The following is a 27,016-nucleotide window of genomic DNA, read 5'->3' on the forward strand; positions in this document are numbered from 1 at the left end:
AGGGACCAGCCATAGGGACCAGCCATAGGGACCAGCCATAGGGACCAGCAAGAGGGACCAGCTAGATGGACCAGCCATAGGAACCAGCTGGAGGGACCAGCTATAGGGACCAGCCATAGGAACCAGCCATAGGGACCTGCTAGATGGACCAGCTAGATGGACCAGCCATAGGAACCAGCTGGAGGGACCAGCTATGGGGACCAGCCATAGGAACCAGCCATAGGGACCAGCTAGATGGACCAGCCATAGGGACCAGCTAGATGGACCAGCCAGAGCGACCAGCCATACGGACCAGCTAGATGGACCAGCCATAGGGACCAGCTAGATGGACCAGCTAGATGGACCAGCTAGATGGACCAGCTAGGTGGACCAGCCATAGGGACCAGCCATAGGGACCAGCTAGATGGACCAGCCATAGGGACCAGCTAGATGGACCAGCCATAGGGACCAGCCATAGGGACCAGCCATAGGGACCAGCCATAGGGACCAGCCATAGGAACCAGATAGAGGGACCAGCCATAGGGACCAGCCATAGGGACCAGCTGGATGGACCAGCCATAGGGACCAGCTAGAGAGACCAGCCATAGGGACCAGCCATAGGAACCAGCCAGAGAGACCAACTAGAGGGACCAGGCAGCAGGCAGCAGGCTGTTAGCCAGCCTGCCAGCTTAGTGGAGTCTGCCACTAGCACAGTCAGCGTAGTCAGCTCAGCTTTCCCCATTGAGACCCTGTCTGTGCCTCGATCTAGGTTGGGCAAAATTAAAAATGGCGGTGTTCGCTTTAGCAATCTCACTAGTATAAAGACCTCCTCCGTTCCTGCCATTATTGAAAGAGATTGTGATACCTCACATCTCAAAATTGGGTTACTTAATGTTAGATCCCTCACTTCCAAGGCAGTTATAGTCAATGAACTAATCACTGATAATAATCTTGATGTGATTGGCCTGACTGAAACATGGCTTAAGCCTGATGAATTTACTGTGTTAAATGAGGCCTCACCCCCTGGTTACACTAGTGACCATACCCCCCGTGCATCCGGCAAAGGCGGAGGTGTTGCCAACATTTACGATAGCAAATTTCAATTTACAAAAAAAAAACAATGACGTTTTCGTCTTTTGAGCTTCTAGTCATGAAATCTATGCAGCCTACTCACTCACTTTTTATAGCTACTGTTTACAGGCCTCCTGGGCCATATGCAGTGTTCCTCACTGAGTTCCCTGAATTCCTATCGGATCTTGTAGTCATAGCAGATAATATTCACATTTTTGGTGACTTTAACATTCACATGGAAAAGTCCACAGACCCACTCCAAAAGGCTTTCGGAGCCATCATCGACTCAGTGGGTTTTGTCCAACATGTCTCTGGACCTACTCACTGCCACAGTCATACTCTGGACCTAGTTTTGTCCCATGGAATAAATGTTGTGGATCTTAATGTTTTTCCTCATAATCCTGGACTATCGGACCACCATTTTATTACGTTTGCAATTGCAACAAATAATCTGCTCAGACCCCAACCAAGGAGCATTAAAAGTCGTGCTATAAATTCTCAGACAACCCAAAGATTCCTTGATGCCCTTCCAGACTGCCTCTGCCTACCCAAGGACGTCAGAGGACAAAAATCAGTTAACCACCTAACCGAGGAACTCAATTTAACCTTGCGCAATACCCTAGATGCAGTTGCACCCCTAAAAACTAAAAACATCTGTCATAAGAAACTAGCTCCCTGGTATACAGAAAATACACGAGCTCTGAAGCAAGCTTCCAGAAAATTGGGACGGAAATGGCGCCACACCAAACTGGAAGTCTTCCGACTAGCTTGGAAAGACAGTACCGTGCAGTATCAAAGAGCCCTCACTGCTGCTCGATCATCCTATTTTTCCAACTTAATTGAGGAAAATAAGAACAATCCGAAGTTTCTTTTTGATACTGTCGCAAAGCTAACTAAAAAGCAGCATTCCCCAAGAGAGGATGGCTTTCACTTCAGCAGTAATAAATTCATGAACTTCTTTGAGGAAAAGATCATGATCATTAGAAAGCAAATTACAGACTCCTCTTTAAATCTGGGTATTCCTCCAAAGCTCCATTGTCCTGAGTCTACACTACTCTGCCAGGACCTAGGTTCAAGGGAGATACTAAAGTGTTTTAGTACTATATCTCTTGACACAATGATGAAAATAATCATGGCCTCCAAACCCTCAAGCTGCATACTGGACCCTATTCCAACTAAACTACTGAAAGAGCTGCTTCCTGTGCTTGGCCCTCCTATGTTGAACATAATAAACGGCTCTCTATCCACCGGATGTGTACCAAGCTCACTAAAAGTGGCAGTAATAAAGCCTCTCTTGAAAAAGCCGAATCTTGATCCAGAAATTATAAAAAACTATCGGCCTATATCGAATCTTCCATTCCTCTCAAAAATTTTAGAAAAAGCTGTTGCACAGCAACTCACTGCCTTCCTGAAGACAAACAATGTATACGAAACGCTTCAGTCTGGTTTTAGACCCCATCATAGCACTGAGACTGCACTTGTGAAGGTGGTAAATGACCTTTTAATGACGTCAGACCGAGGCTCTGCATCTGTCCTCGTGCTCCTAGATCTTAGTGCCGCTTTTGATACCATCGATCACCACATTCTTTTGGAGAGATTGGAAACCCAAATTGGTCTACATGGACAAGTTCTGGCCTGGTTTAGATCTTATCTGTCGGAAAGATATCAGTTTGTCTCTGTGAATGGTTTGTCCTCTGACAAATCAATTGTAAATTTCGGTGTTCCTCAAGGTTCCGTTTTAGGACCACTATTGTTTTCACTATATATTTTACCTCTTGGGGATGTCATTCGAAAACATAATGTTAAATTTCACTGCTATGCGGACGACACACAGCTGTACATTTCAATGAAACATGGTGAAGCCCCAAAATTGCCCTCGCTAGAAGCCTGTGTTTCAGACATAAAGAAGTGGATGGCTGCAAACTTTCTACTTTTAAACTCGGACAAAACAGAGATGCTTGTTCTAGGTCCCAAGAAACAAAGAGATCTTCTGTTGAATCTGACAATTAATCTGGATGGTTGTACAGTCGTCTCAAATAAAATTGTGAAGGACCTCGGCGTTACTCTGGACCCTGATCTCTCTTTTGAAGAACATATCAAGACTGTTTCAAGGACAGCTTTTTTCCATCTACGTAACATTGCAAAAATCAGAAACTTTCTGTCCAAAAATGACGCAGAAAAATGTATCCATGCTTTTGTTACTTCTAGGCTGGACTACTGCAATGCTCTACTTTCCGGCTACCTGGATAAAGCACTAAATAAACTTCAGTTAGTGCTAAATACGGCTGCTAGAATCCTGACTAGAACCAAAAAATTTGATCATATTACTCCAGTGCTAGCCTCCCTACACTGGCTTCCTGTTAAGGCAAGGGCTGATTTCAAGGTTTTACTGCTAACCTACAAAGCATTACATGGGCTTGCTCCTACCTATCTTTCCGATTTGGTCCTGCCGTACATACCTACACGTACGCTACGGTCACAAGACGCAGGCCTCCTAATTGTCCCTAGAATTTCTAAGCAAACGGCTGGAGGTAGGGCTTTCTCCTGTAGAGCTCCATTTGTATGGAATGGTCTGCCTACCAATGTGAGAGACGCAGACTCAGTCTCAACCTTTAAGTCTTTACTGAAGACTTATCTCTTCAGTAGGTCCTATGATTAAGTATAGTCTGGCCCAGGAGTGTGAAGGTGAACGGAAAGGCTGGAGCAACGAACCGCCCTTGCTGTCTCTGCCTTGCCGGTTCCCCTCTTTCCACTGGGATTCTCTGCCTCTAACCCTTTTACAGGGGCTGAGTCACTGGCTTACTGGTGTTCTTCCATGCCGTCCATGGGAGGGGTGCGTCACTTGAGTGGGTTGAGTCACTGACGTGGTCTTCCTGTCTGGGTTGGCGCCCCCCCTTGGGTTGTGCCATGGCGGAGATCGTTGTGGGCTATACTCGGCCTTGTCTTAGGACGGTAAGTTGGTGGTTGGAGACATCCCTCTAGTGGTGTGGGGGCTGTGCTTTGGCAAAGTGGGTGGGGTTATATCCTGCCTGTTTGGCCCTGTCCGGGGTATCATCGGATGGGGCCACAGTGTCTTCTGATCCCTCCTGTCTCAGCCTCCAGTATTTATGCTGCAGTAGTTTATGTGTCGGGGGCTAGGGTCAGTCTGTTACATCTGGAGTATTTCTCTTGTCTTATCCGGTGTCCTGTGTGAATTTAAATATGGTCTCTCTAATTCTCTCTTTCTGTCTTTCTCTCGGAGGACCTGAGCCCTAGGACCATGCCTCTAGGCTACCTGGTATGATGACTCCTTGCTGTCCCCAGTCCACCTGGCCGTGCTGCTGCTCCAGTTTCAACTGTTCTGCCTGCGGCTATGGAACCCTGACCTGTTCACCGGACGTGCTTGTTGCACCCTCGACAACTACTATGATTATTATTATTTGACCATGCTGGTCATTTATGAACATTTTAACATTTTAACATCTTGACCAGTTTTTCCTAGGGAGTTTTTCCTAGCCACCGTGCTTCTTTCACATGCTTTGCTTGCTGTTTGGGGTTTTAGGCTGGGTTTCTGTACAGCACTTTGAGATATCAGCTGATGTACGAAGGGCTATATAAAAATAAATTTGATTTGATTTGACCAGCCACAGGGCCCAGCTGGAGGGATCAGCCATAGGGACCAGTTAGAGGGACCAGCCATAGGGACCAGCTAGAGGGACCAGCCATAGGGACCAGCCATAGGGACCAGCCATAGGGACCAGCCACAGGGCCCAGCTGGAGGGATCAGCCATAGGGACCAGCCATAGGGACCAGCCATAGGGACCAGCCATAGGGACCAGCCAGAGGGACCAGCCAGAGGGACCAGCCAGAGGGACTAGCTAGAGGGACCAGCCATAGGGACCAGCTAGAGGGACCAGCAAGAGGGACCAGCTAGAGGGACCAGCAAGAGGGACCAGCTAGATGGACCAGCCATAGGGACCAGCTATAGGGACCAGCTATAGGGACCAGCCATAGGGACCAGCTAGATGGACCAGCCATAGGGACCAGCCATAGGGACCAGCTAGATGGACCAGCCATAGGGACCAGCCATAGGGACCAGCTAGATGGACCAGCCATAGGGACCAGCTAGATGGACCAGCTAGATGGACCAGCAATAGGGACCAGCTAGATGGACCAGCCATAGGGACCAGCCATAGGGACCAGCTGGATGGACCAGCCATAGGGACCAGCTAGATGGACCAGCTAGATGGACGAGCCATAGGGACCAGCCATAGGGACCAGCTAGATGGACCAGCCATAGGGACCAGCCATAGGGACCAGCCATAGGGACCAGCTAGATGGACCAGCTAGATGGACGAGCCATAGGGACCAGCCATAGGGACCAGCTAGATGGACGAGCCATAGGGACCAGCCATAGGGACCAGCTGGAGGGACCAGCCATAGGGACCAGCCATAGGGACACATTTAGCTGTGTAATTGATAGAGAATTAATTAAAATGAACTAAGAGGGCTCTGGCATGGTGTTGTATTGGTGATGGGAGAATTATGCTGCATTTGTAAACCATAACGAGAGAACTATTTCATTGCCTCCCATTTAAGTTGTTATCCTGACTGATTATGGGTCACCCCTAGGGCTATATAAAAATAAATTTGATTTGATTTGACCAGCCACAGGGCCCAGCTGGAGGGATCAGCCATAGGGACCAGTTAGAGGGACCAGCCATAGGGACCAGCTAGAGGGACCAGCCATAGGGACCAGCCATAGGGACCAGTTAGAGGGACCAGCCATAGGGACCAGCTAGATGGACCAGCCATAGGGACCAGCTAGATGGACCAGCCATAGGGACCAGCCATAGGGACCAGCTAGATGGACCAGCCATAGGGACCAGCTAGATGGACCAGCTAGATGGACCAGCAATAGGGACCAGCCATAGGGACCAGCTGGATGGACCAGCCATAGGGACCAGCTAGATGGACCAGCTAGATGGACCAGCAATAGGGACCAGCTAGATGGACCAGCCATAGGGACCAGCCATAGGGACCAGCTGGATGGACCAGCCATAGGGACCAGCTAGATGGACCAGCTAGATGGACGAGCCATAGGGACCAGCCATAGGGACCAGCTAGATGGACCAGCCATAGGGACCAGCCATAGGGACCAGCCATAGGGACCAGCTAGATGGACCAGCTAGATGGACGAGCCATAGGGACCAGCCATAGGGACCAGCTAGATGGACGAGCCATAGGGACCAGCCATAGGGACCAGCTGGAGGGACCAGCCATAGTGACCAGCCATAGGGACACATTTAGCTGTGTAATTGATAGAGAATTAATTAAAATGAACCAAGAGGGCTCTGGCATGGTGTTGTATTGGTGATGGGAGAATTATGCTGCATTTGTAAACCATAACGAGAGAACTATTTCATTGCCTCCCATTTAAGTTGTTATCCTGACTGATTATGGGTCACCCCTCATTCCACCGACAAGGTGCAACATCTCACTGCGTTGAGAGTTCTGCCGTATCATTGAGCCACTGTAATAGAATCTACAAAGAGCTGGCACAGAGACATGGGCAAATGACAGATTCTGATTCAAATAAAAAGCAGGGAAACACATACCAGGCACTAATTGATGATAGTCAAGTTATAACGCATCAACACCAAAAGAAGTGGTGGATGAAAATTGATTATTTTAACCTAGAAATAATCCTATAGGGTTTCTTTCTATAGTAATCCTATAGTGTTTCTTTCTATAGTAATCCTATAGGTTTTATTTCTATAGTAATCCTATATGGTTTATTTCTATAGTAATCCTATAGGGTTTCTTTCTAAAGTAATCCTATAGGGTTTCTTTCTATAGTAATCCTATAGGGTTTCTTTCTATAGTAATCCTATAGGGTTTCTTTCTATAGTAATCCTATATGGTTTATTTCTATAGTAATCCTATAGGGTTTCTTTCTATAGTAATCCTATAGGGTTTCTTTCTATAGTAATCCTATAGGGTTTCTTTCTATAGTAATCCTATAGGGTTTCTTTCTATAGTAATCCTATAGGGTTTCTTTCTATAGTAATCCTATAGGGTTTCTTTCTATAGTAATCCTATAGGGTTTCTTTCTATAGTAATCCTATAGGGTTTCTTTCTATAGTAATCCTATAGGGTTTCTTTCTATAGTAATCCTATAGGGTTTCTTTCTATAGTAATCCTATAGGGTTTCTTTCTATAGTAATCCTATAGGGTTTCTTTCTATAGTAATCCTATAGGGTTTCTTTCTATAGTAATCCTATAGGGTTTCTTTCTATAGTAATCCTATAGTGTTTCTTTCTATAGTAATCCTATAGGTTTTATTTCTATAGTAATCCTATATGGTTTATTTCTATAGTAATCCTATAGGGTTTCTTTCTAAAGTAATCCTATAGGGTTTCTTTCTATAGTAATCCTATAGGGTTTCTTTCTATAGTAATCCTATAGGGTTTCTTTCTATAGTAATCCTATAGGGTTTCTTTCTATAGTAATCCTATAGGGTTTCTTTCTATAGTAATCCTATAGGGTTTCTTTCTATAGTAATCCTAAAGGTTTTTCTAGTCATTTTCAGGCCCAATGACAAGGACAGATGGGATTCAATTTAGTAGAACCTGTGTCTTCATCAAGTTCTTTCCACAGCAATCACATCAGACTTTACCCTTGTGATGAAACCCTTTCCCATCAGTTTCCAAGGAAAGTTACTGTATTTGACTGCCAATATCCTTCTGTAAGCCTGTGCTATTGGCCTCTGCCAAACATCCACAGACATCGCAGACAAAGGACATTCTGAACATTATGATTAGGCTATGCTGCCCTCTACAGGACACTATTACCCTCTACAGGACACTATTGTCAGTGTCATTCACATTCAGGAACCGTGAAACGTCAGTAGCCTGACGAGGATTCCTCTCCTTGTCTCCTTCCCTTCGTCCACGCTAGTGTGAAAGAGCTGTGGAACTATGACCAACTGGGTTCGAACTCGAAGGCTGTCTGCAACACAAGACCGTGTTTAGCCAACTGAGCTAAAGCCTAGGGATTAGTTTGGGGAGCTAAAGTAAAAGGTTCAAGCTCAGTGAACTACCTCTGCTACAAATAGGTTTTCTTCCATAGCTTTCCACATCAGTGACAGAATGTAGCACCCAACCCCTTTCTCTGAATATGAAAGACTTGACAGCCCTGCAATACCTCCTATCAACATGCATACATCAGTTACTCAAAATAAACTGGGATGGTTTGCCAGAGACGCAGTCTTTTAATGTAGACTATAGCTGCCGGGGGAGTTCATATGAGTGTGCGAGTATTCTAATATAAACTATAGCTGCCGGGTGAGCAGATAACAAATGTCCCCTTGTCAAGCGGTCTGTCACAACAATTCATTATTCTGGAGTTCCATGTTCAGCCTGTAATTGGTGCTATGCTTCATTTCTGACAGCGTTCTGAGAGGTGTATCTATATGTATTTCCCCTCGTCAGTCCTCTCGGTATGTTCGTTTTAATGAAGACTGGGGAGATGCTTATTCACTTCATCAATAACAAAAGGCTACTCTGTAATGATGAGAAAAATCCAGACTGAATTCCAACAAAGACTTACTTAATAACTGATCCTTGAATTAACATTAAAGATGGTACGCATTTAGAGACAATACACAGTAACCCTACACTGCAGGCTAATGGCATTTTTCCTTGTCTTCACAGTTAAAAGGTATCCTTGATACAAATTGGCTTGTTTAGGCCTAAGTAAGTACCACCACCATGGATTGTTAAAAATGACTGGGTTAAATTAAGTCAGCACTGCCGTACTGAAATGTTAAAACTGTGATTAACTATAAAATATCAAAAATAAAGTTGCACACTCCATGTATAAACTCCCAGCAATTGAACGGGTATTTACCAACGTTTTGGCATCACTGTGCCTTCCACAGGGTCGGAGGAAGGCACAGTTGGTAAATACCCGTTCAATTGCTGGGAGTTTATACATGGAGTGTGCAACTTTATTTTTGATATTTTATTCACCGTTAGTCAGCACCTCCACACAAACCATTATTCTGGGTGTGAGTCAGCTCATGGTTTTTTTTCAACTTTGATTAACAACATGATTCAACTTACATGACCTATTTGTGTAATTCAAAGCATAATTCAAGTATGAAATACTATCAAAGTATGAAATAAGTTTTACATAACTAATTTTTGCTATCGTTCTTTTTTTTACATCCATTATTAGACAGTGGCAACGCGGAACACTAATGATTATGAACATGGTCTTTTGCCTGCAATGCAGTGAAGAATACGATATGACAACAATAACGTCTAATGTAATTGGCCCCTCTAACAGTACAACTGGCCCTAGCTTGGCCCCCCCAGTTGAAATGGTCTAGAACCGCCACTGCTCAGGAGTAAATGTCAGTTGGCTTTTCATAGCCGTTCATTCAGAGTATCTCTACCGCTCCTGCTGTCTCTAGAGAGTTGAAAACAGCAGGTCTGGGACAGGTAGCACGTCCGGTGAACAGGTCAGGGTTCCATAGCTGCAGGCAGAACAGTTGAAACTGGAGCAGCAGTAGGTGGACTGGGGTGGACTGGGGGCAGCAAGGAGTCATCAGGCCAGTTAGTCCTGATGCATGGTCCTAGGGCTCAGGTCCTCCGAGAGAAGAGAGAAAAGAGTTAGAGGGAGCATACTTTAAATTCACACAGGACACCGGATAAGACAGGAGAAATACTCCAGATATAACAGACTGATCCTAGTCCCCCGACACATAAACTATTGCACCATAAATCCTCGAGGATGAGAAAAAATTAAATGTTTGCCATTTCATAACAGGCCTACATGTTGGAACAGTAGGCTACAATAGTTCAACAATGTCATGAAAAAATAAATATATACTTGGTAAGGTATCTTTTAAGGTGACATACCACACTACTGCCAGACCAAATAAGAGGACTCACATAAAATATTGATATATTCTTCCATTGCACTTACCACAAAGCCTGTTCCATAGCTGTTCCTCACCTCTCCCAAACTGGCTACATCAGGTTGGAGTGAATATAGAAACAGATCTGTATGAATCAAGGTTTATAATAGTGTCAAACAAGCATGATTTATTTCCACCCTTCCTTGAAGTAATCACTGATTAGAAATGACCCCAACAGATGAAAGCCATGTGATGGAGGCCTTGCACTCACCTGTTCGATCACGTCTAATCAGTGATTATGGATGCACTTTTAAAGGAAAGTTAATGACTCATGTGTAAGTCCCAGAATAGAGACAACATTGCCATCTAGTGGTCATTTGGGAGAAAACAATGTTTCGACCACGTCCTTATTGTGTTCCTGACAAATATAATTTAGAATTCTCTACGCAGACCCATACGTTGTAAAGCATAAAGTCACAATTCTGTATGTTCTTTTAGGTGCACCAAAGACATGACTTACCCAATGGACTACTGGAAAATGTTTTAAATCTAAATTGCTGGCTCAATAACGTCTTCCTAAAGTTAATTGTGTTGGAGGGTGTTATTAAAAAGAACACACTGGAAAGCCAAACATTAGAAGTGGAGGGTGAGAGATGGACAAGGAGACAGAGGAGGAGAGGACCTGCAAGGCTAGAGTAGTCTTCTTAACTAACAGCTGTATATGAATGGCTAATGGGGCATCACTGATGCTTTGCTTCACCTCAGGGGAGCGGGCACCAGGGGAGCGGGAACCCAGGGGAGCGGGCACCCAGGGGAGCGGGCACCCAGGGGAGCGGGCACCCAGGGGAGCGGGCACCCAGGGGAGCGGGCACCCAGGGGAGCGGGCACCCAGGGGAGCAGGAAGCCAGCGGGCACAGCTGCCAGTGTGTCCATGCATAATCTCCTCTGAAATAAATACATCTTCATTCAAGGCCATAATTCAGTATAAAAAAACCCAAATCATACTCAGAAAAAGGTTTAAGAGATATATCTTTATTTACAGTAGAACATCCCATAATAAGAAGCTTCTCGTTTGATGGTGACGATGACTATTATTTGGGAGTTAGGAAAGAAAACCAAGCGCTCTCTGCATATACAAGTGTAAATTATTTGCTATTATTGCTGAAGAGATTGAAACGCATGGGATGTTCCCAGGTCTGGGTCAAACGTGTTCAATGGCTTTTTCAACAGAATTATTTAGAGACTTACTCTTAAATCAACATAACGTTTGATATATATATAATTAAACCCCCCCTTTCCCCTTCAGAAAATATCTATAACCTTAAACATAAAGAAAATACATGGCAGACAAAACATGGACAAAAAAGATGCAATTCCATCTCTAATTCTCCCAGCAAGGCACCAAAGAAGAAGAAAACAAAGCATCACAACAAGGATTAATCTGGAGAAACGTCACAACAAGGCTTAGTCTGGAGAAACGTCACAACAAGGCTTAATCTGGAGAAACGTCACAACAAGGCTCAGTCTGGAGTAACGTCACAACAAGGCTCAGTCTGGAGTAACGTTACAACAAGGCTCAGTCTGGAGTAACGTTACAACAAGGCTTAGTCTGGAGTAACGTCACAACAAGGCTTAGTCTGGAGTAACGTCACAACAAGGCTTAGTCTGGAGAAACGTCACAACAAGGCTTAGTCTGGAGTAACGTTACAACAAGGCTCAGTCTGGAGTAACGTTACAACAAGGCTTAGTCTGGAGTAACGTCACAACAAGGCTTAGTCTGGAGTAACGTTACAACAAGGCTCAGTCTGGAGAAACGTCACAACATGGCTTAGTCTGGAGTAACGTTACAACAAGGCTTAGTCTGGAGAAACGTCACAACAAGGCTTAGTCTAAAACGCAAAAGCTTATGGAGAAACGTCACAACATGGCTTAGTCTGGAGTAACGTTACAACAAGGCTCAGTCTGGAGTAACGTTAAAAAGGCTTAGTCTGGAGTAACGTTACAACAAGGCTCAGTCTGGAGAAACGTCACAACAAGGCTTAGTCTGGAGAAACGTCACAACAAGGCTTAGTCTGGAGAAACGTCACAACAAGGCTCAGTCTGGAGTAACGTTACAACAAGGCTTAATCTGGAGAAACGTCACAACAAGGCTTAATCTGGAGAAACGTTACAAGGCTTAATCTGGAGAAACGTCACAACAAGGCTCAGTCTGGAGTAACGTTACAACAAGGCTTAATCTGGAGTAACGACAGGATGTATATGAAAAAAAAGGGACAAAAAAGCTGTTTGGTTTACGAATTCAGACCGTGAGGTGGGTTAGAAAAGTGTGAGATGTTTCTTCTGGTTTGTAAGTGCAATGTTTTTAACTGCTTTTCCCTAGATGTAAGAGCAGGAGTTTTTCCACCCAGGTTCTTTGCAAGCTACTGGTTGGTGCAGGCTTTGGCTCCAACCCATCACTAATGCACCTGATTCTACTAAGCAACTAATCAGGGCCGTGACGATCTGAATTATCTGGTGTGTCAGTGAAGGGCAGAAGGGAGACCCAACACCACCACTAGCTCTCCAGGAACCCCTAGTGTAGAGGATGAGATGTGTGTGTGTGTGTGAGTCCATCAGTAGATGAACTCCCCAGGAACCTCTTGGAGGGCGCTGAAGGGCTCCTCGAACTTGAAGCGTTTGGAGATGGCCTTCTGGTCGGGGGTCATGACCTCCTTGTCTGTTGACTGGCGGCACTGGCCCAGTGTGTAGGCCGCCATCACGATCAGCTCCTCCGTTTCGGGGCCATCCTCCTCCTCCCCCCTGATGGGGCTCTCGGGGCTGGCTGGCTCAGAGGTGCACTTGGTGGGGCTTATAGTGTCTTTCACATCTACTGTTGCCTCGGCTTCCCTTTTCTCTTTAGGCTGGAGCCACTGGTGCTGCAGGCACTCTTCTGCAGTGGCACGGTTCCTGTTGGGAGAAAGGAGTGTGTGAGGCCAGGGAATCATTGGAAACTTTTACCCCCATATTCACCTTCTCCAATGGCTAGGTGGGTTTGACCGAGCATGGCACTTTCAACACAAATGATGTGGATTTGATTCCCCAAGGGGCCTATCCTACTGTATATAGAATAGATTTTTGTGGTCTGGCAGTCTACATTGTAGAATAATAGTGAAGACATCAAAACTATGAAATAACAAATATGGAATCATGTAGTAACCAAAAAAAAGTGTTAAACAAATCAAAATAGATTTTATATGACATTATTCAAAGTAGCCACCCTTCGTCTTGATTACAGCTTTGCACACTCTTGGCATTCTCTCAACCAGCTTCATGAGGTAGTCACCCGGAATGCATTTCAATGAACAGGTGTGCCTTGTTAAAAGTTAATTTGTGGAATTTCTTTCCTTAATGCGTTTGGGCCAATAAGTTGTGTTGTTACAAGGTAGCGTTGGTATACAGAATATCGCCCTATTTGGTAAAATACCTAGTCCATATTATGTCAAGAACAGCTCGCAAAGAGAAATTACAGTGCGTCATTACTTTAAGACATGAAGGTCAGTCAATCCGGAACATTTCAAGAACTTTGAACGTTTCTTCAAGTGTAGTCACAAAAACCATCAAGCGCTATGATGAAACTGGCTCTCATGAGGACCGCTACAGGAAAGGATGACCCAGAGTTACCTCTGCTGCACAGGATACGTTCATTCGCACAACCAGCCTCAGATATCGGCAATTAACTGCACCTCAGATTGCAGCCCAAATAAATGCTTCATGAAGTTCAATTTCCGACATATCTCAACATCAACTGTTCAGAGGAGACTGTGTGAATCAGGCCTTCATGGTTGAATTGCTGCAAAGAAACCACTCCAAAAGGACACCAACAAGAAGACCGGTGGAAATCTGTCCTTTGGTCTGATGACCAAATTTGAGATTTTTGGTTCCAACCGCCATGTCTTTGTGAGATGCATATTAGGTGAACGGATGCTCTCCGCATGTGTGGTTCTCACCGTGAAGCATGGAGGAGGAGGTGTGATGGTGCTTTGCTGGTGACACTGTCAGTGATTTATTTAGAATTCAAGGCACACTTAACCAGCATAACTACAACAGCGATACACAATCCCATCTGGTTTGCGCTTTCTCAACAGGACAATGACCGAACTCACTTCCAGGCTGTGTAAGGGCTATTTGACCAAGAAGGAGAGTGATGAGTGCTGCATCAGATGACCTATCAGATGACCTGGCCTCTACAATCACCCGACCTCAACCCAATTGAGATGGTTTGGGATGAGTTGGACCGCAGAGTGAAGGAATAGCAGCCAACAAAGCATATGTGGGAACTCCTTCAAGACTGTTCTCCGTTTTGCTCTATGACCCCCACTAGCCCTACAGGACTCGTCTAAAGGTACACATGAATGGCAGTATGGAGGTCATTTTGTGCCAACAAAAATAAGGGGTTAAATGTGTATCTCTTAGATATAGGACAGACACTTCAAAACCTTATTCCTTATGACATTTTTTGACTGCCTTTCTTGCATTTATGAATGTGTTATTCAATGCGTTTCTTTGGGCTATAGTAGTAAATGCCAAATTCAATATTTTATCAAATAATTGTTAAATATATATTTTACCTACAATTCTGAATTCTAAATCAAATAGCTTGTCACGGGTGTCGTTGGCTTGTAATGACCAAAACGCAGCCGGAATGTGGATGCTCATCTTGAATATTTATTAAACACAGAGAGCACGGAAAAAATAACAAAACGAAGAACGACAAAAGACAGTTTAACAGGCTATACTCACAAACAGCAGTGCTAAAGACAACTACCCACAAAATCCCCAGGTGAAAACAAGCATCTAATATATGACTCCCAATCAGGAACGACGACGTACAGCTGTCCCTGATCGGGAGCCACACAAACCACACAGAAATAGACAGACTAGAAAACCAACACTAGAACATATACTCAAACCCCAGACTACATAAACCAAACACCCCTTTAATAATACACACAACCCCAACCATACAAAACAAATACCCTTCTGCCACGTCCTGACCAAATTATAATACAATTACTCCCTCTGCTGGTCAGGACGTGACATAGCTAAATGATCCATTGTATGACTTCTTAAAACAATTCCATATGTCAGCTTAGAACCCCATCCCCTACACCCCCCAATGACCACATTACTCACTGGGGTTCTTTGACGAGCAGGACCTTGATGAAGGCGATGGCGGCCTGGTCTACATGCTCCAGCTCGTCCTCCTGGTAACTGACGTTGATCTGGGAGATGTTGAGGAAGGTCTCCTGCTTGTCCTCCCCCAGGAAGGGAGAGGTACCTGTCAGCATCACGTAGGTCAGCACCCCAATACTCCTGGCAGATACATAAAGTGACAAACAGACAGATATATATACACTACATGACCAAAAGTATGTGGACACCTGCTCGTCGAACATCTCATTCCTGAATCATGGGCATTAATATGGAGTTGGTCCTCCCCTTTGCTGCTATAACAGCCTCCACTCTTCTGGGAAGGCTTTCCACTAGATGTTGGAACATTGCTGCAGGGACTTCCATTCAGCCACAAGAGCATTAGTGAGGTCGGGCACTGATGTTGGGCGACTAGGCCAGGCTCACAGTCGGTATTCCAATTCATCCGAAAGATTTTCGATGGGGTTGAGATCAGGGCTCTGTGCAGGCCAGTCAAGTTCTTCCACACCAATCTCGACAAACCATTGTCATGCTGAAACAGGAAAGGGCCTTCCCTAAACTGTTGCCACAACGTTGGAAGCACAGAATCATCTAGAATATCATTGTATGCTGTAGGGTTAAGATTCCCTTTCACTGCAACTAAGCGGGCCTAACCTGAACCATGAAAAACAGCCCCAGACTAGTATTCCTCATTCACCAAACTTTACAGTTGACACTATGCATTGGGGCAGGTAGTGTTCTCCGGGTATCCGATAAACCCAGATTCGCCCGTCGGACTGCCAGAAGGTGAAGCGTGATTCATCACTCCAGACAATGCATTTCCACTGCTCCAGAGTCCAATGGCAGCGAGCTTTACACCACTCTAGCCGACGCTTGGCATTGCCTATGGTGATCTTAGGCTTGTGTGCAACTGCTCGGCCATGGAAACCCATTTCATGAAGCTCCCGACGAACAGTTCTTGTGCTGATGTTGCTTCCAGAGGCAGTTTGGAACTCGGTAGTGTGTGTTGCAACCGAGGACAGATGACTTTTACACGCTACGCACTTCAGCACTTAGGGGTCCCGTTCTGTGAGCTTGTGTGGCCTACCACTTCGCGGCTGAGCCTGTGATGGGTGCGTGCTGGTGGCAGGGAAGTCAGGCGCAGGAGAGTGAACTTTAAACGGAGCAGTTTAATGAATATAAAAAAACTCCTAAAACCAAAATATACTAAATAAAATAAGAGGGTTCAAAACCCGTCGCACACCAGAACATAACTTGCACCAATACATACAACAAACAATCACCGACAAGGACATGAGGGGAAATAGAGGGTTAAATACACAACATGTAATTGATGGGATTGGAACCAGGTGTGTTGGAAGACAAGACAAAACCAATGGAAAATAAAAAATGGATCAGCGATGGCTAGAAGGTCGGTGACGTCGACTGCCTAACATCGCCCGAACAAGGAGAGGGACCGACTTCGGCGGAAGTCGTGACAGAGCCGTTGTTGCTCCTAGACGTTTCCACTTCACTATAACAGCACTTACAGTTGACCGGGGCAGCTCTAGCAGTGCAGAAATTTGACAAACTGACTTGTTGGAAAGGTGGCATCCTATGACGGTGCCACGTTGAGAGTCACTGATCTCTTCAGTACGGGCCATTCTACTGCCGATGTGTGTCTATGAAGATTGCATGGCTGTGTGCTTGATTTTATACACCTGTCACCAATGGGTGTGGCTATAATAGCCAAATACACAACTTTGTAGCAGTGTCCACATAGTTTTGTATATATATAGTGTATATACAGCCACTGGAAATGAGCTGAAGATTTTCTCTAAGATAAAGTCTTTATCATTTTAAAAGCCCATCTAGGGAATGGTTCTGTTTTATTACATGTGTGAAGTTTTCCATTATACACTGCTCAAAAAAATAAAGGGAACACTCAAACAACACAATGTAACTCCAAGTCAATCACACTTCTGTGAAATGAAACTGTCCACTTAGGAAGCAACACTGATTGTTAATACATTTCCCATGCTGTTGTGCAAATGGAATAGACAACAGGTGGAAATTATAGGCAATAAGCAAGACACTCCCAATAAAGGAGTGGTTCTGCAGGTGGAGACCACAGACCACTTCTCAGTTCCTATGCTTCCTGGCTGATGTTTTGGTCACTTTTGAATGCTGGCGGTGCTTTCACTCTAGTGGTAGCATGAGACGGAGTCTACAACCCACACAAGTGGCTCAGGTAGTGCAGCTCATCCAGGATGGCACATCAATGCGAGCTGTGGCAAGAAGGTTTGCTGTGTCTGTCAGCATAGTGTCCAGAGCATGGAGGCGCTACCAGGACACAGGACAGTACATCAGGAAATGTGGAGGAGGCCGCAGGAGGGCAACAACCCAGCAGCAGGACCGCTACCTCCGCCTTTGTGCAAGGAGGAGCAGGAGGAACACTGCCAGAGCCCTGCAAAATGACCTCCAGCAGGCCACAAATGTGCATGTGTCTGCTCAAATGGTCAGAAACAGACTCCATGAGGGTGGTATGAGGGCCCGACGTCCACTGGTGGGGGTTGTGCTTACAGCCCAACACCGTGCAGGACGTTTGGCATTTGCCAGAGAACACCAAGATTGGCAAATTCGCCACTGGCGCCCTGTGCTCTTCACAGATGAAAGCAGGTTCACACTGAGCACGTGACAGACGTGACAGAGTCTGGAGACGCCGTGGAGAACGTTCTGCTGCCTGCAACATCCTCCAGCATGACCGGTTTGGCGGTGGGTCAGTCATGTGGAGTGGCATTTCTTTGGGGGGCCGCACAGCCCTCCATGTGCTCGCCAGAGGTAGCCTGACTGCCATTAGGTACCGAGATGAGATCCTCAGACCCCTTGTGAGACCATATGCTGGTGCGGTTGGACCTGGGTTCCTCCTAATGCAAGACAATGCTAGACCTCATGTGGCTGGAGTGTGTCAGCAGTTCCTGCAAGAGGAAGGCATTGATGCTATGGACTGGCCCGCCCGTTCCCCAGACCTGAATCCAATTGAGCACATCTGGGACATCATGTCTCGCTCCATCCACCAACGCCACATTGCACCACAGACTGTCCAGGAGTTGGCGGATGCTTTAGTCCAGGTCTGGGAGGAGATCCCTCAGGAGACCATCCGCCACCTCATCAGGAGCATGCCCAGGCGTTGTAGGGAGGTCATACAAGCACATGGAGGCCACATACACTACTGAGCCTCATTTTGACTTGTTTTAAGGACATTACATCAAAGTTGGATCAGCCTGTAGTGTGGTTTTCCACTTTAATTTTGAGTGTGACTCCAAATCCAGACCTCCATGGGTTGATAAATTGGATTTCCAATGATTATTTTTGTGTGATTTTGTTGTCAGCACATTCAACTATGTAAACAAAAAAGTATTTAATAAGATTATTTCTTTCATTCAGATCTAGGATGTGTTGTTTAAGTGTTCCCTTTATTTTTTTGAGCAGTGTATCCCTCTCTGTCTCAAAGAAGCTATTGGATAAAACAACCACAAGCCATACCACATACTGTTGAACTAAGACAGTGGTTCTCAAACCTCTCTTCGACGTTTCACAATTTTGATGTAGCTCTGACCTAGCTCACTTGATTGACCTAGTCAAAGGCTTGATGATTAGTTGACAAGTTTAATCAGGTGTGCTAGCTCTGGAAAAAATAAAGTACATGGAATGTCTGGGGGTCCTCGAGGAGATGTTTAAGAACCACTGCACTAAGTTAGTGTGAAAGGCCACTTACCACATGTCTGTTGCTGTGCTAATTGGTTCGTAATTAAGGATTTCTGGAGCTGCAAAAGAAAAAATGACTTATCAACTATCCCTCTGAAGACTTGGAGTGACCATGACGGTCATAACAACATGGCCGCCGGTCAGGGGCTGTGTGTTTGCTGCTCTACTCACCCACATACTCCGGGGTCCCCATGATCTCTCTGAGCTCCTGACTGCTGCTCACCATCCTGGACAGACCAAAGTCCACAATCTTGATGTCGCCCAGAGGAGCATTGCAGGTCAGCAGAATGTTCTGGGGCTGGAGAGAAGAGCAACGTGACAGCAGCATTAGAGAGGAGGTCTAGTGGGGACTAACTGGACAGCAGCATTAGAGAGGAGGTCTAATGGGGCTAACTGGACAGCAGCATTAGAGAGGAGGTCTAGTGGGGACTAACTGGACAGCAGCCTTAGAGAGGAGGTCTAGTGGGGACTAACTGGACAGCAGCATTAGAGGATGTTTGGTACAGGATCTAAACCACGGTATAAAAGCTTGCTCCCATCTTTAAAGAGATGTTTTGGCCTAGTAAGCAATGGCTCCAGAAACTACCTTCAGCTTCTTTCAAACTGCACACAGAGACAACGCAATGGTATCCATGAGTTTATCTGACTTAATTGCTCAAATGTGGACCTCTTGAACATCTAAAACTAGATAGAAAGTACAGTATATATTTTCAGATAACTGGCTTTTTCTGGCACACAAATTTCTTTTGATAAAGAAATCGACCCCCCCCCCAAAAAAAAATCTGTGCGGCCTTCCTCTGATTTTTTTAATCGCGACGTGGCCCTCAAGCCAAAATGTTTTCCCACCCATGGTCTAACATACATATAAGAAGTGAACGTTGATAAAAGGTTGGACCTTAGGAAGAGCAGCTGCTGCTTTCGTAACAGCTAATGGGGATCCTAATAAAATAAGGTAAAGCGTCTAACAGGGGTTGGGGACTGACCTTGATGTCCAGGTGCACCACGTTGTTCCTGTGGAGGAAGGAGACTCCCTCTAGGATCTGTCTCAACAGCCTCTTAACGTCCTCCTCTTTGAAGGCCTCGTCCCTCTCCGCTACACACTGGTTAAAGATCTCCCCTCCGGCCGCACTGTGGACACACATACAGACTGGTTAAAGATCTCCCCTCTGGCCGTTCTGTGGACACACACTCAGACTGGTTAAAGATCTCCCCTCTGGCCGCTCTGTGGACACACTCAGACTGGTTAAAGATCTCCCCTCCGGCCGCACTGTTGACACACATACAGACTGGTTAAAGTTCTCCCCTCTGGCCGCTCTGTGGACACACACTCAGACTGGTTAAAGATCTCCCCTCTGGCCGCTCTGTGGACACACTCAGACTGGTTAAAGATCTCCCCTCTGGCCGCTCTGTGGACACACATACAGACTGGTTAAAGATCTCATCTTGTCTGATTTGTCAGGCTTGCTATCTGCTGGTGTGCATTGGAAGACCTCAAGTACAAAAAACACATCTCTGCATTGAAGTCACATAGACATCAAGTACAAAAAACACATCTTACATGTACAAACAGTCAAACCTTTCATTTTGCATTTCACAACTCTGTCTCGGTCTATAGTGTCTTGACCTAGACCGGTGGTTTGCTGTGTTGTGTGGGAGTCTTGGATAACCTGTCCTGATTGATGAATGTGTGATGACTGTGTTTCTCCTGACTGGTAGTTAGGGGTAATGCTACCTTACAGCTAGCGTAACCTATATACACTAGGACTGTGTTTCTCCTGACTGGTGGTTAGGGGTAATGCTGCCTTACAGCTAGCGTAACCTATATACACCAGGACTGTGTTTCTCCTGACTGGTGGTTAGGGGTAATGCTGCCTTACAGCTAGCGTAACCGGTGTACACTAGGACTGTGTTTCTCCTGACTGGTGGTTAGGGGTAATGCTACCTTACAGCTAGCGTAACCGGTGTACGCTAGGACTGTGTTTCTCCTGACTGGTGGTTAGGGGTAATGCTGCCTTACAGCTAGCGTAACCGGTGTACACTAGGACTGTGTTTCTCCTGACTGGTGGTTAGGGGTAATGCTGCCTTACAGCTAGCGTAACCTGTATACGCTAGTAGCGTTTCAATCGGTGACATCACTCGCTCTGAGACCTTGAAGTAGTTGTTTTCCTTGCACTGGAGCGATAGGTAACGATGCATGGTGGGAGGCCGTTGCTGATGTGTTCGGAGGTTCCCTGGGCGAGGAGAGGGACGGAAGCATTACTGTTATACTAGGTCTGGACTGTAGCTTTAGGTATACAATGATGTATACCTAAAGCTACAGCTGGGATTCTCTGCCTCTAACCCTTTTACAGGGGCTGAGTCACTGGCCTACTGGTGTTCTTCCATGCCGTCCATGGGAGGGGTGCGTCACTTGAGTGGGTTGAGTCACTGACGTGGTCTTCCTGTCTGGGTTGGCGCCCCCCCTTGGGTTGTGCCATGGCGGAGATCGTTGTGGGCTATACTCGGCCTTGTCTTAGAATGGTAAGTTGGTGGTTGGAGACATCCCTCTAGTGGTGTAGGGGCTGTGCTTTGGCAAAGTGGGTGGGGTTATTTCCTGCCTGTTTGGCCCTGTCCGGGGGTATCATCGGATGGGCCACAGTGTCTTCTGATCCCTCCTGTCTCAGCCTCCAGTATTTATGCTGCAGTAGTTTGTGTCGGGGGGCTAGGGTCAGTCTGTTACATCTGGAGTATTTCTCTTGTCTTATCCGGTGTCCTGTGTGAATTTAAATATGCTCTCTCTAATTCTCTCTTTCTCTCTTTCTGTCTTTCTCTCGGACGACCTGAGCCCTAGGACCATGCCTCAGGACTACATGGTATGATGACTCCTTGCTGTCCCCAGTCCACCTGGCCGTGCTGCTGCTCCAGTTTCAACTGTTCTGCCTGCGGCTATGGAACCCTGACCTGTTTACCGGACGTGCTTGTTGCATCCTCGACAACTACTATGATTATTATTATTTGACCATGCTGGTCTTTTATGAACATTTTAACATCTTGACCATGTTCTGTTATAATATCCACCCTGCACAGCCAGAAGAGGACTGGCCACCCCTCATAGCCTGGTTCCTCTCTAGGTTTCTTCCAAGGTTTTTGGCCTTTCTAAGGAGTTTTTCCTAGGGAGTTTTTCCTAGCCACCGTGCTTCTTTCACATGCATTGCTTGCTGTTTGGGGTTTTAGGCTGGGTTTCTGTACAGCACTTTGAGATATCAGCTGATGTACGAAGGGCTATATAAATACATTTGATTTGATTTATGATATACAGTGCATTCAGAAAGTATTCAGACCCCTTCACTTTTTGCTACATTACAGCCTTATTCTAAAATGGATTAAATAAATGTTTTCCTCATCAGTCTACACACAATACCCCATAATGACATCACAATACCCCATAATGACAGCCCAATACCCCATAATGACATCACAATATCCCATAATGACATCACAATACCCCATAATGACGTGGCAAAATCAGGTTTTTAGAATTTTTTTTTTTTTTTAAATAGAAACAAAAATATCTTATTTACATAAGTATTCAGACCCTTTGCTATGAGACTCTAAATTAAATTCAGGAGCATCCTGTTTCCATTGATCATCCTTGAGATGTTTCCACAACTTGATTGGAGTCCACCTGTGCTAAATTCAATTGATTGGACATGATTTAGAAAGTCACACAACTGTCTATATAAGGTCCCACAGTTGACAGTGTATTTCAGAGCAAAAACCAAGCCATGAGGTTGAAGGAATTGTCCGTAAAGCTCAGAGACAGTATTGCGTCGAGGCACAGATCTGGGGAAGGGTACAAAAAATGTCTGCAGCATTTGGTCAGGGAGGTGACCAAGAACCCAATGGTCACTCTGACAGAGCTCCAGAGTTCTTCTGTGGAGATGGAACCGTCCAGAAGGACAACCATCTCTGCAGCACTCCACCAATCAGGCCTTTATGGTAGAGTGGCCAGACGGAAGCCACTCCTCAGTAAAAGGCACATGACAGCCTGCTTCGAGTTTGCCAAAATGCACCTAAAGACTCTCAGACCATGAGAAACAAGATTCTCTGGTCTGATGAAACCAAGATTGAACTCTTTGGCCTGAATGCCAAGCGTCAAGTCTGGAGGAAACCTTGCAACATCCCTATGGTGAAGCCTGGAGGTGGCAGAATCATCCTGTACGGGGTTGTTTTTCAGCAGCAGGGACCGGGAGACTAGTCAGGATCAAGGCAAAGTTGAATGGAGCAAAGTACAGAGAGATCTGTGATGAAAACCTGCTCCAGAGCGCTCAGGACATAAGACTGGGGTGAAAGTTCACCTTCCAACAGGACAACGACCCTAAGCACACAGCCAACACAATGCAGGACTGGCTTCGGGACAAGTCTCTGAATGTCCTTGAGTGGCCCAGCCAGAGCGCGGACTTGAACTCGATCGAACATCTCTGGAGAGACCTGAAAATCCTGACCAACCATTTGGGCAAAGAAACTGCCCCAACTGCTTTAAAGCTTAAAAAAATATACAAATCTGAATGTTTTAAATGTTAGCCGCTTGGTACCAAAACAACATAGCTGATTCTGTTAAACTGAAGACCAGTACAAGGCGGGACAGCAGACACGTCCAACTGGCAGAGAAAAGTCATTAGACAATACGGCACAGAACCAAAATGCTTCCCGGTGGCCGGGGCTTTTGGGGACAGTTTCTCAGATCTTCCCTGTCTCTCTGTATTATCCACAGACACTGAGGGCTCAAAATGGTTCCTCTGTTAGCAGGGCCAGTAATTATAGCCTAGTGCTGCCAGTTGGGCCTCTAACCACTGAGTGCACCAGGGTCGAGAGGGAATATAAATCTGGCAGATTCATAATTAGGTCATTTCTGTTTTGGATGATGAGAGCACGTCTGGCCAGTCGTTATACTACTGTGGTGTGGTGCTGTAGGGCCGAGTGTTCAACGGCCTTCTAATCTGAGGGCACGTACACGCACCACACTCATGAACTGTTAATGCCAAGATGTCACACACACACAAACATCACATGTGCAAAACAAGAATTTCTACGATTTAGAAATAGCTCTCAGTGGTCGCCTGGTTGGACTCAATCACTGCATAAGGGGCCAGAAAACAAGATGCTCTGCCTTGTCTAGTAGTGTAGGAAATAGACAGCCAACAGTGTATCAGGCGACAGTCAGTGGGTGACCGGGTGAGTCAGTGGGTGACCGGGTGACAGTCAGTGGGTGACCGGCTGACAGCCAGTGGGTGACAGTCAGTGGGTTACCGGGCGACAGTCAGTGGGTGACCGGGTGACAGTCAGTAGGTGACCGGGTGACAGTCAGTGGGTGACCGGGTGACAGTCAGTGGGTGACCGGGCGACAGCCAGTGGGTGACAGTCAGTGGGTGACCAGGCGACAGTCAGTGGGTGACCGGGCGACAGCCAGTGGGTGACAGTCAGTGGGTGACCGGGCGACAGTCAGTAGGTGACAGTCAGTGGGTGACTGGGCGACAGTCAGTAGGTGACCGGGTGACAGTCAGTAGGTGACCGGGCGACAGTCAGTGGGTGACCGGGTGACAGTCAGTGGGTGACCGGGCGAAGGTCAGTGGGTGACCAGGCGACAGTCAGTGGGTGACCGGGTGACAGCCAGTGGGTGACAGTCAGTGGGTGACCAGGCGACAGTCAGTGGGTGACCGGGCGACAGCCAGTGGGTGACAGTCAGTGGGTGACCGGGCGACAGTCAGTGGGTGACCGGCCGACAGTCAGTGGGTGACCGGCCGACAGTCAGTGGGTGACCGGGCGACAGTCAGTGGGTGACCAGGTGACAGTCAGTAGGTGACAGTCAGTAGGTGACCAGGTGTCAGTCAGTAGGTGACCTGGTGACAGTCAGTAGGTGTCAGTCAGTAGGTGACCAGGTGACAGTCAGTAGGTGACAGTCAGTAGGTGACCAGGTGACAGTCAGTAGGTGACAGTCAGTAGGTGACCAGGTGACAGTCAGTAGGTGACCTGATGACAGTCAGTAGGTGACAGTCAGTAGGTGACCAGGTGACAGTCAGTAGGTGACCAGGTGACAGTCAGTAGGTGACCTGGTGACAGTCAGTAGGTGACCAGGTGACAGTCAGTAGGTGACAGTCAGTAGGTGACCTGGTGACAGTCAGTAGGTGATCTGGTGACAGTCAGTAGGTGTCAGTCAGTAGGTGACCAGGTGACAGTCAGTAGGTGACAGTCAGTAGGTGACCAGGTGACAGTCAGTAGGTGTCAGTCAGTAGGTGACCAGGTGACAGTCAGTAGGTGACAGTCAGTAGGTGACCAGGTGACAGTCAGTAGGTGACAGTCAGTAGGTGACCAGGTGACAGTCAGTAGGTGACCAGGTGACAGTCAGTAGGTGACAGTCAGTAGGTGACCTGGTGACAGTCAGTAGGTGACAGTCAGTAGGTGACCAGGTGACAGTCAGTAGGTGACAGTCAGTAGGTGACCTGGTGACAGTCAGTAGGTGACCTGGTGAGTCAGTAGGTGATCTGGTGACAGTCAGTAGGTGACCAGGTGACAGTCAGTAGGTGATCTGGTGACAGTCAGTAGGTGACAGTCAGTAGGTGACCAGGTGACAGTCAGTAGAAGACCAGGTGACAGTCAGTAGGTGACAGTCAGTAGGTGACCAGGTGACAGTCAGTAGGTGACCAGGTGACAGTCAGTAGGTGACAGTCAGTAGGTGACCTGGTGACAGTCAGTAGGTGACCTGGTGACAGTCAGTAGGTGATCTGGTGACAGTCAGTAGGTGACCAGGTGACAGTCAGTAGGTGACCTGGTGACAGTCAGTAGGTGACCAGGTGACAGTCAGTAGGTGACAGTCAGTAGGTGACCTGTGGGTAAGTCACAGCTGTACGCTCCTCTGAGAGGCTGAGTGAGAGAGAGATCTAGAGAACAAGTCATCCCTCCATCCTTCTCATCCTCCTGGATGGAAACATTTCTCCCAGTTAGTGGTATGAGTTGTGTTTCTACAAGCGTTCATGTTCATTATGTTGCCTGCTGAAAGGAACCCCACTTGTTAGACAGGGCCTGGAAAACATTATGTCAAAGGGTGAGTGCTTTCGTGCACATTATCTTTTTGCATACAGTACTGTATATTTGTATTGGCCCCTTGCCAAGATCCTTGAGAGAACAGTTCCCTGTGCTATGGATTAATTAAATCAATGATGCACTGCCGGGAAAGATCGATCCAACTTTTATCATCAACCCATTTCAGCCAAACTGAACACAGGATCCATCTGGTCTATTTCTGGTAACCGGTTTTGTTTCGCCACTCGAACAAGCAACACAAAGACTAGTCACTTTATCAATGGAGGATGGAGAGAAAGAGCTCAGTGTAGCTTCACTGGAGAGGGGCTATCCCCCTTGCTCCAGTCCGGAGATGAGATTAACCCTCCCTCATTGCTCATATCCTCCCCTCCCTGTCTTTCTCTGGGCTGGCGGCCGCGGTCCGGAACCTCGCGTGCCACTGTGGAGCACAACGGAGATAATAAACTCCCAGCTGGGGCCCAGAGAGGAGAGCCCAATGAGGCCACACTCCCTCATCCAGCCCCTGCCCTCGCCATCCTGCCTGGAAAAGCACACTTTGGACCCTGGCTTGCTAATCCCCCCCCCATTCGACTTCCCTCCCCCCTTCCGCCTCATACTGTAATTGCATGATTAGCGCTCTATAATTTCAGGCTGTCCCTCATCCGAAGCCCACGCCACTCCCGGTCCCGCTCCTCCTCCTCATGTCTCCAGGTTTGCTCTAGTGCCCCAAAATATCAATCAGCTGTCAAAAAAGAAAAAAAAGGGTTTTCTCCCTCCGTCGCCCTCCCTCTTCGTCTCATCTCTCTTCGTCTCATCTCTCTCCGTCTCATCTCTCTCCGTCTCATCTCTCTCCGCCTCATCTCTCTCTGCCTCATCTCTCTCCGCCTCATCTCTCTCCGTCTCATCTCTCTCCGTCTCATCTCTCTCCGCCTCACATCTCTCTCCGTCTCATCTCTCTCCGTCTCATCTCTCTTCGCCTCATCTCTCTCCGCCTCATCTCTCTCCGCCTCATCTCTCTCCGCCTCATCTCTCTTCGCCTCATCTCTCTCCGCCTCATCTCTCTCC

The 27,016-nt window shown here is 46.7% G+C and overlaps 1 protein-coding gene across 1 annotated transcript in view; it reads right to left on the minus strand.

The window, feature by feature from the left end:
- Positions 1–11,891: 11,891 nt before the first annotated feature.
- Positions 11,892–27,016, minus strand: part of LOC106579690 (serine/threonine-protein kinase 17A) — a 57,583-nt gene continuing 42,458 nt past the window's right edge. The window contains exons 3-7 of the mRNA XM_014159823.2: positions 19,876–20,020; positions 19,064–19,190; positions 18,903–18,951; positions 15,128–15,307; positions 11,892–12,901 (exon numbers count right to left, since the gene is read on the minus strand). Coding sequence (XP_014015298.1) covers positions 12,568–12,901; positions 15,128–15,307; positions 18,903–18,951; positions 19,064–19,190; positions 19,876–20,020 — 835 coding nt within the window. The 3' untranslated portion in view covers positions 11,892–12,567. The remainder of the gene's footprint in view (positions 12,902–15,127; positions 15,308–18,902; positions 18,952–19,063; positions 19,191–19,875; positions 20,021–27,016) is intronic.

Source organism: Salmo salar, chromosome ssa19, assembly GCF_905237065.1.
Source record: "Salmo salar chromosome ssa19, Ssal_v3.1, whole genome shotgun sequence".
Classification (NCBI taxonomy): domain Eukaryota; kingdom Metazoa; phylum Chordata; class Actinopteri; order Salmoniformes; family Salmonidae; genus Salmo; species Salmo salar.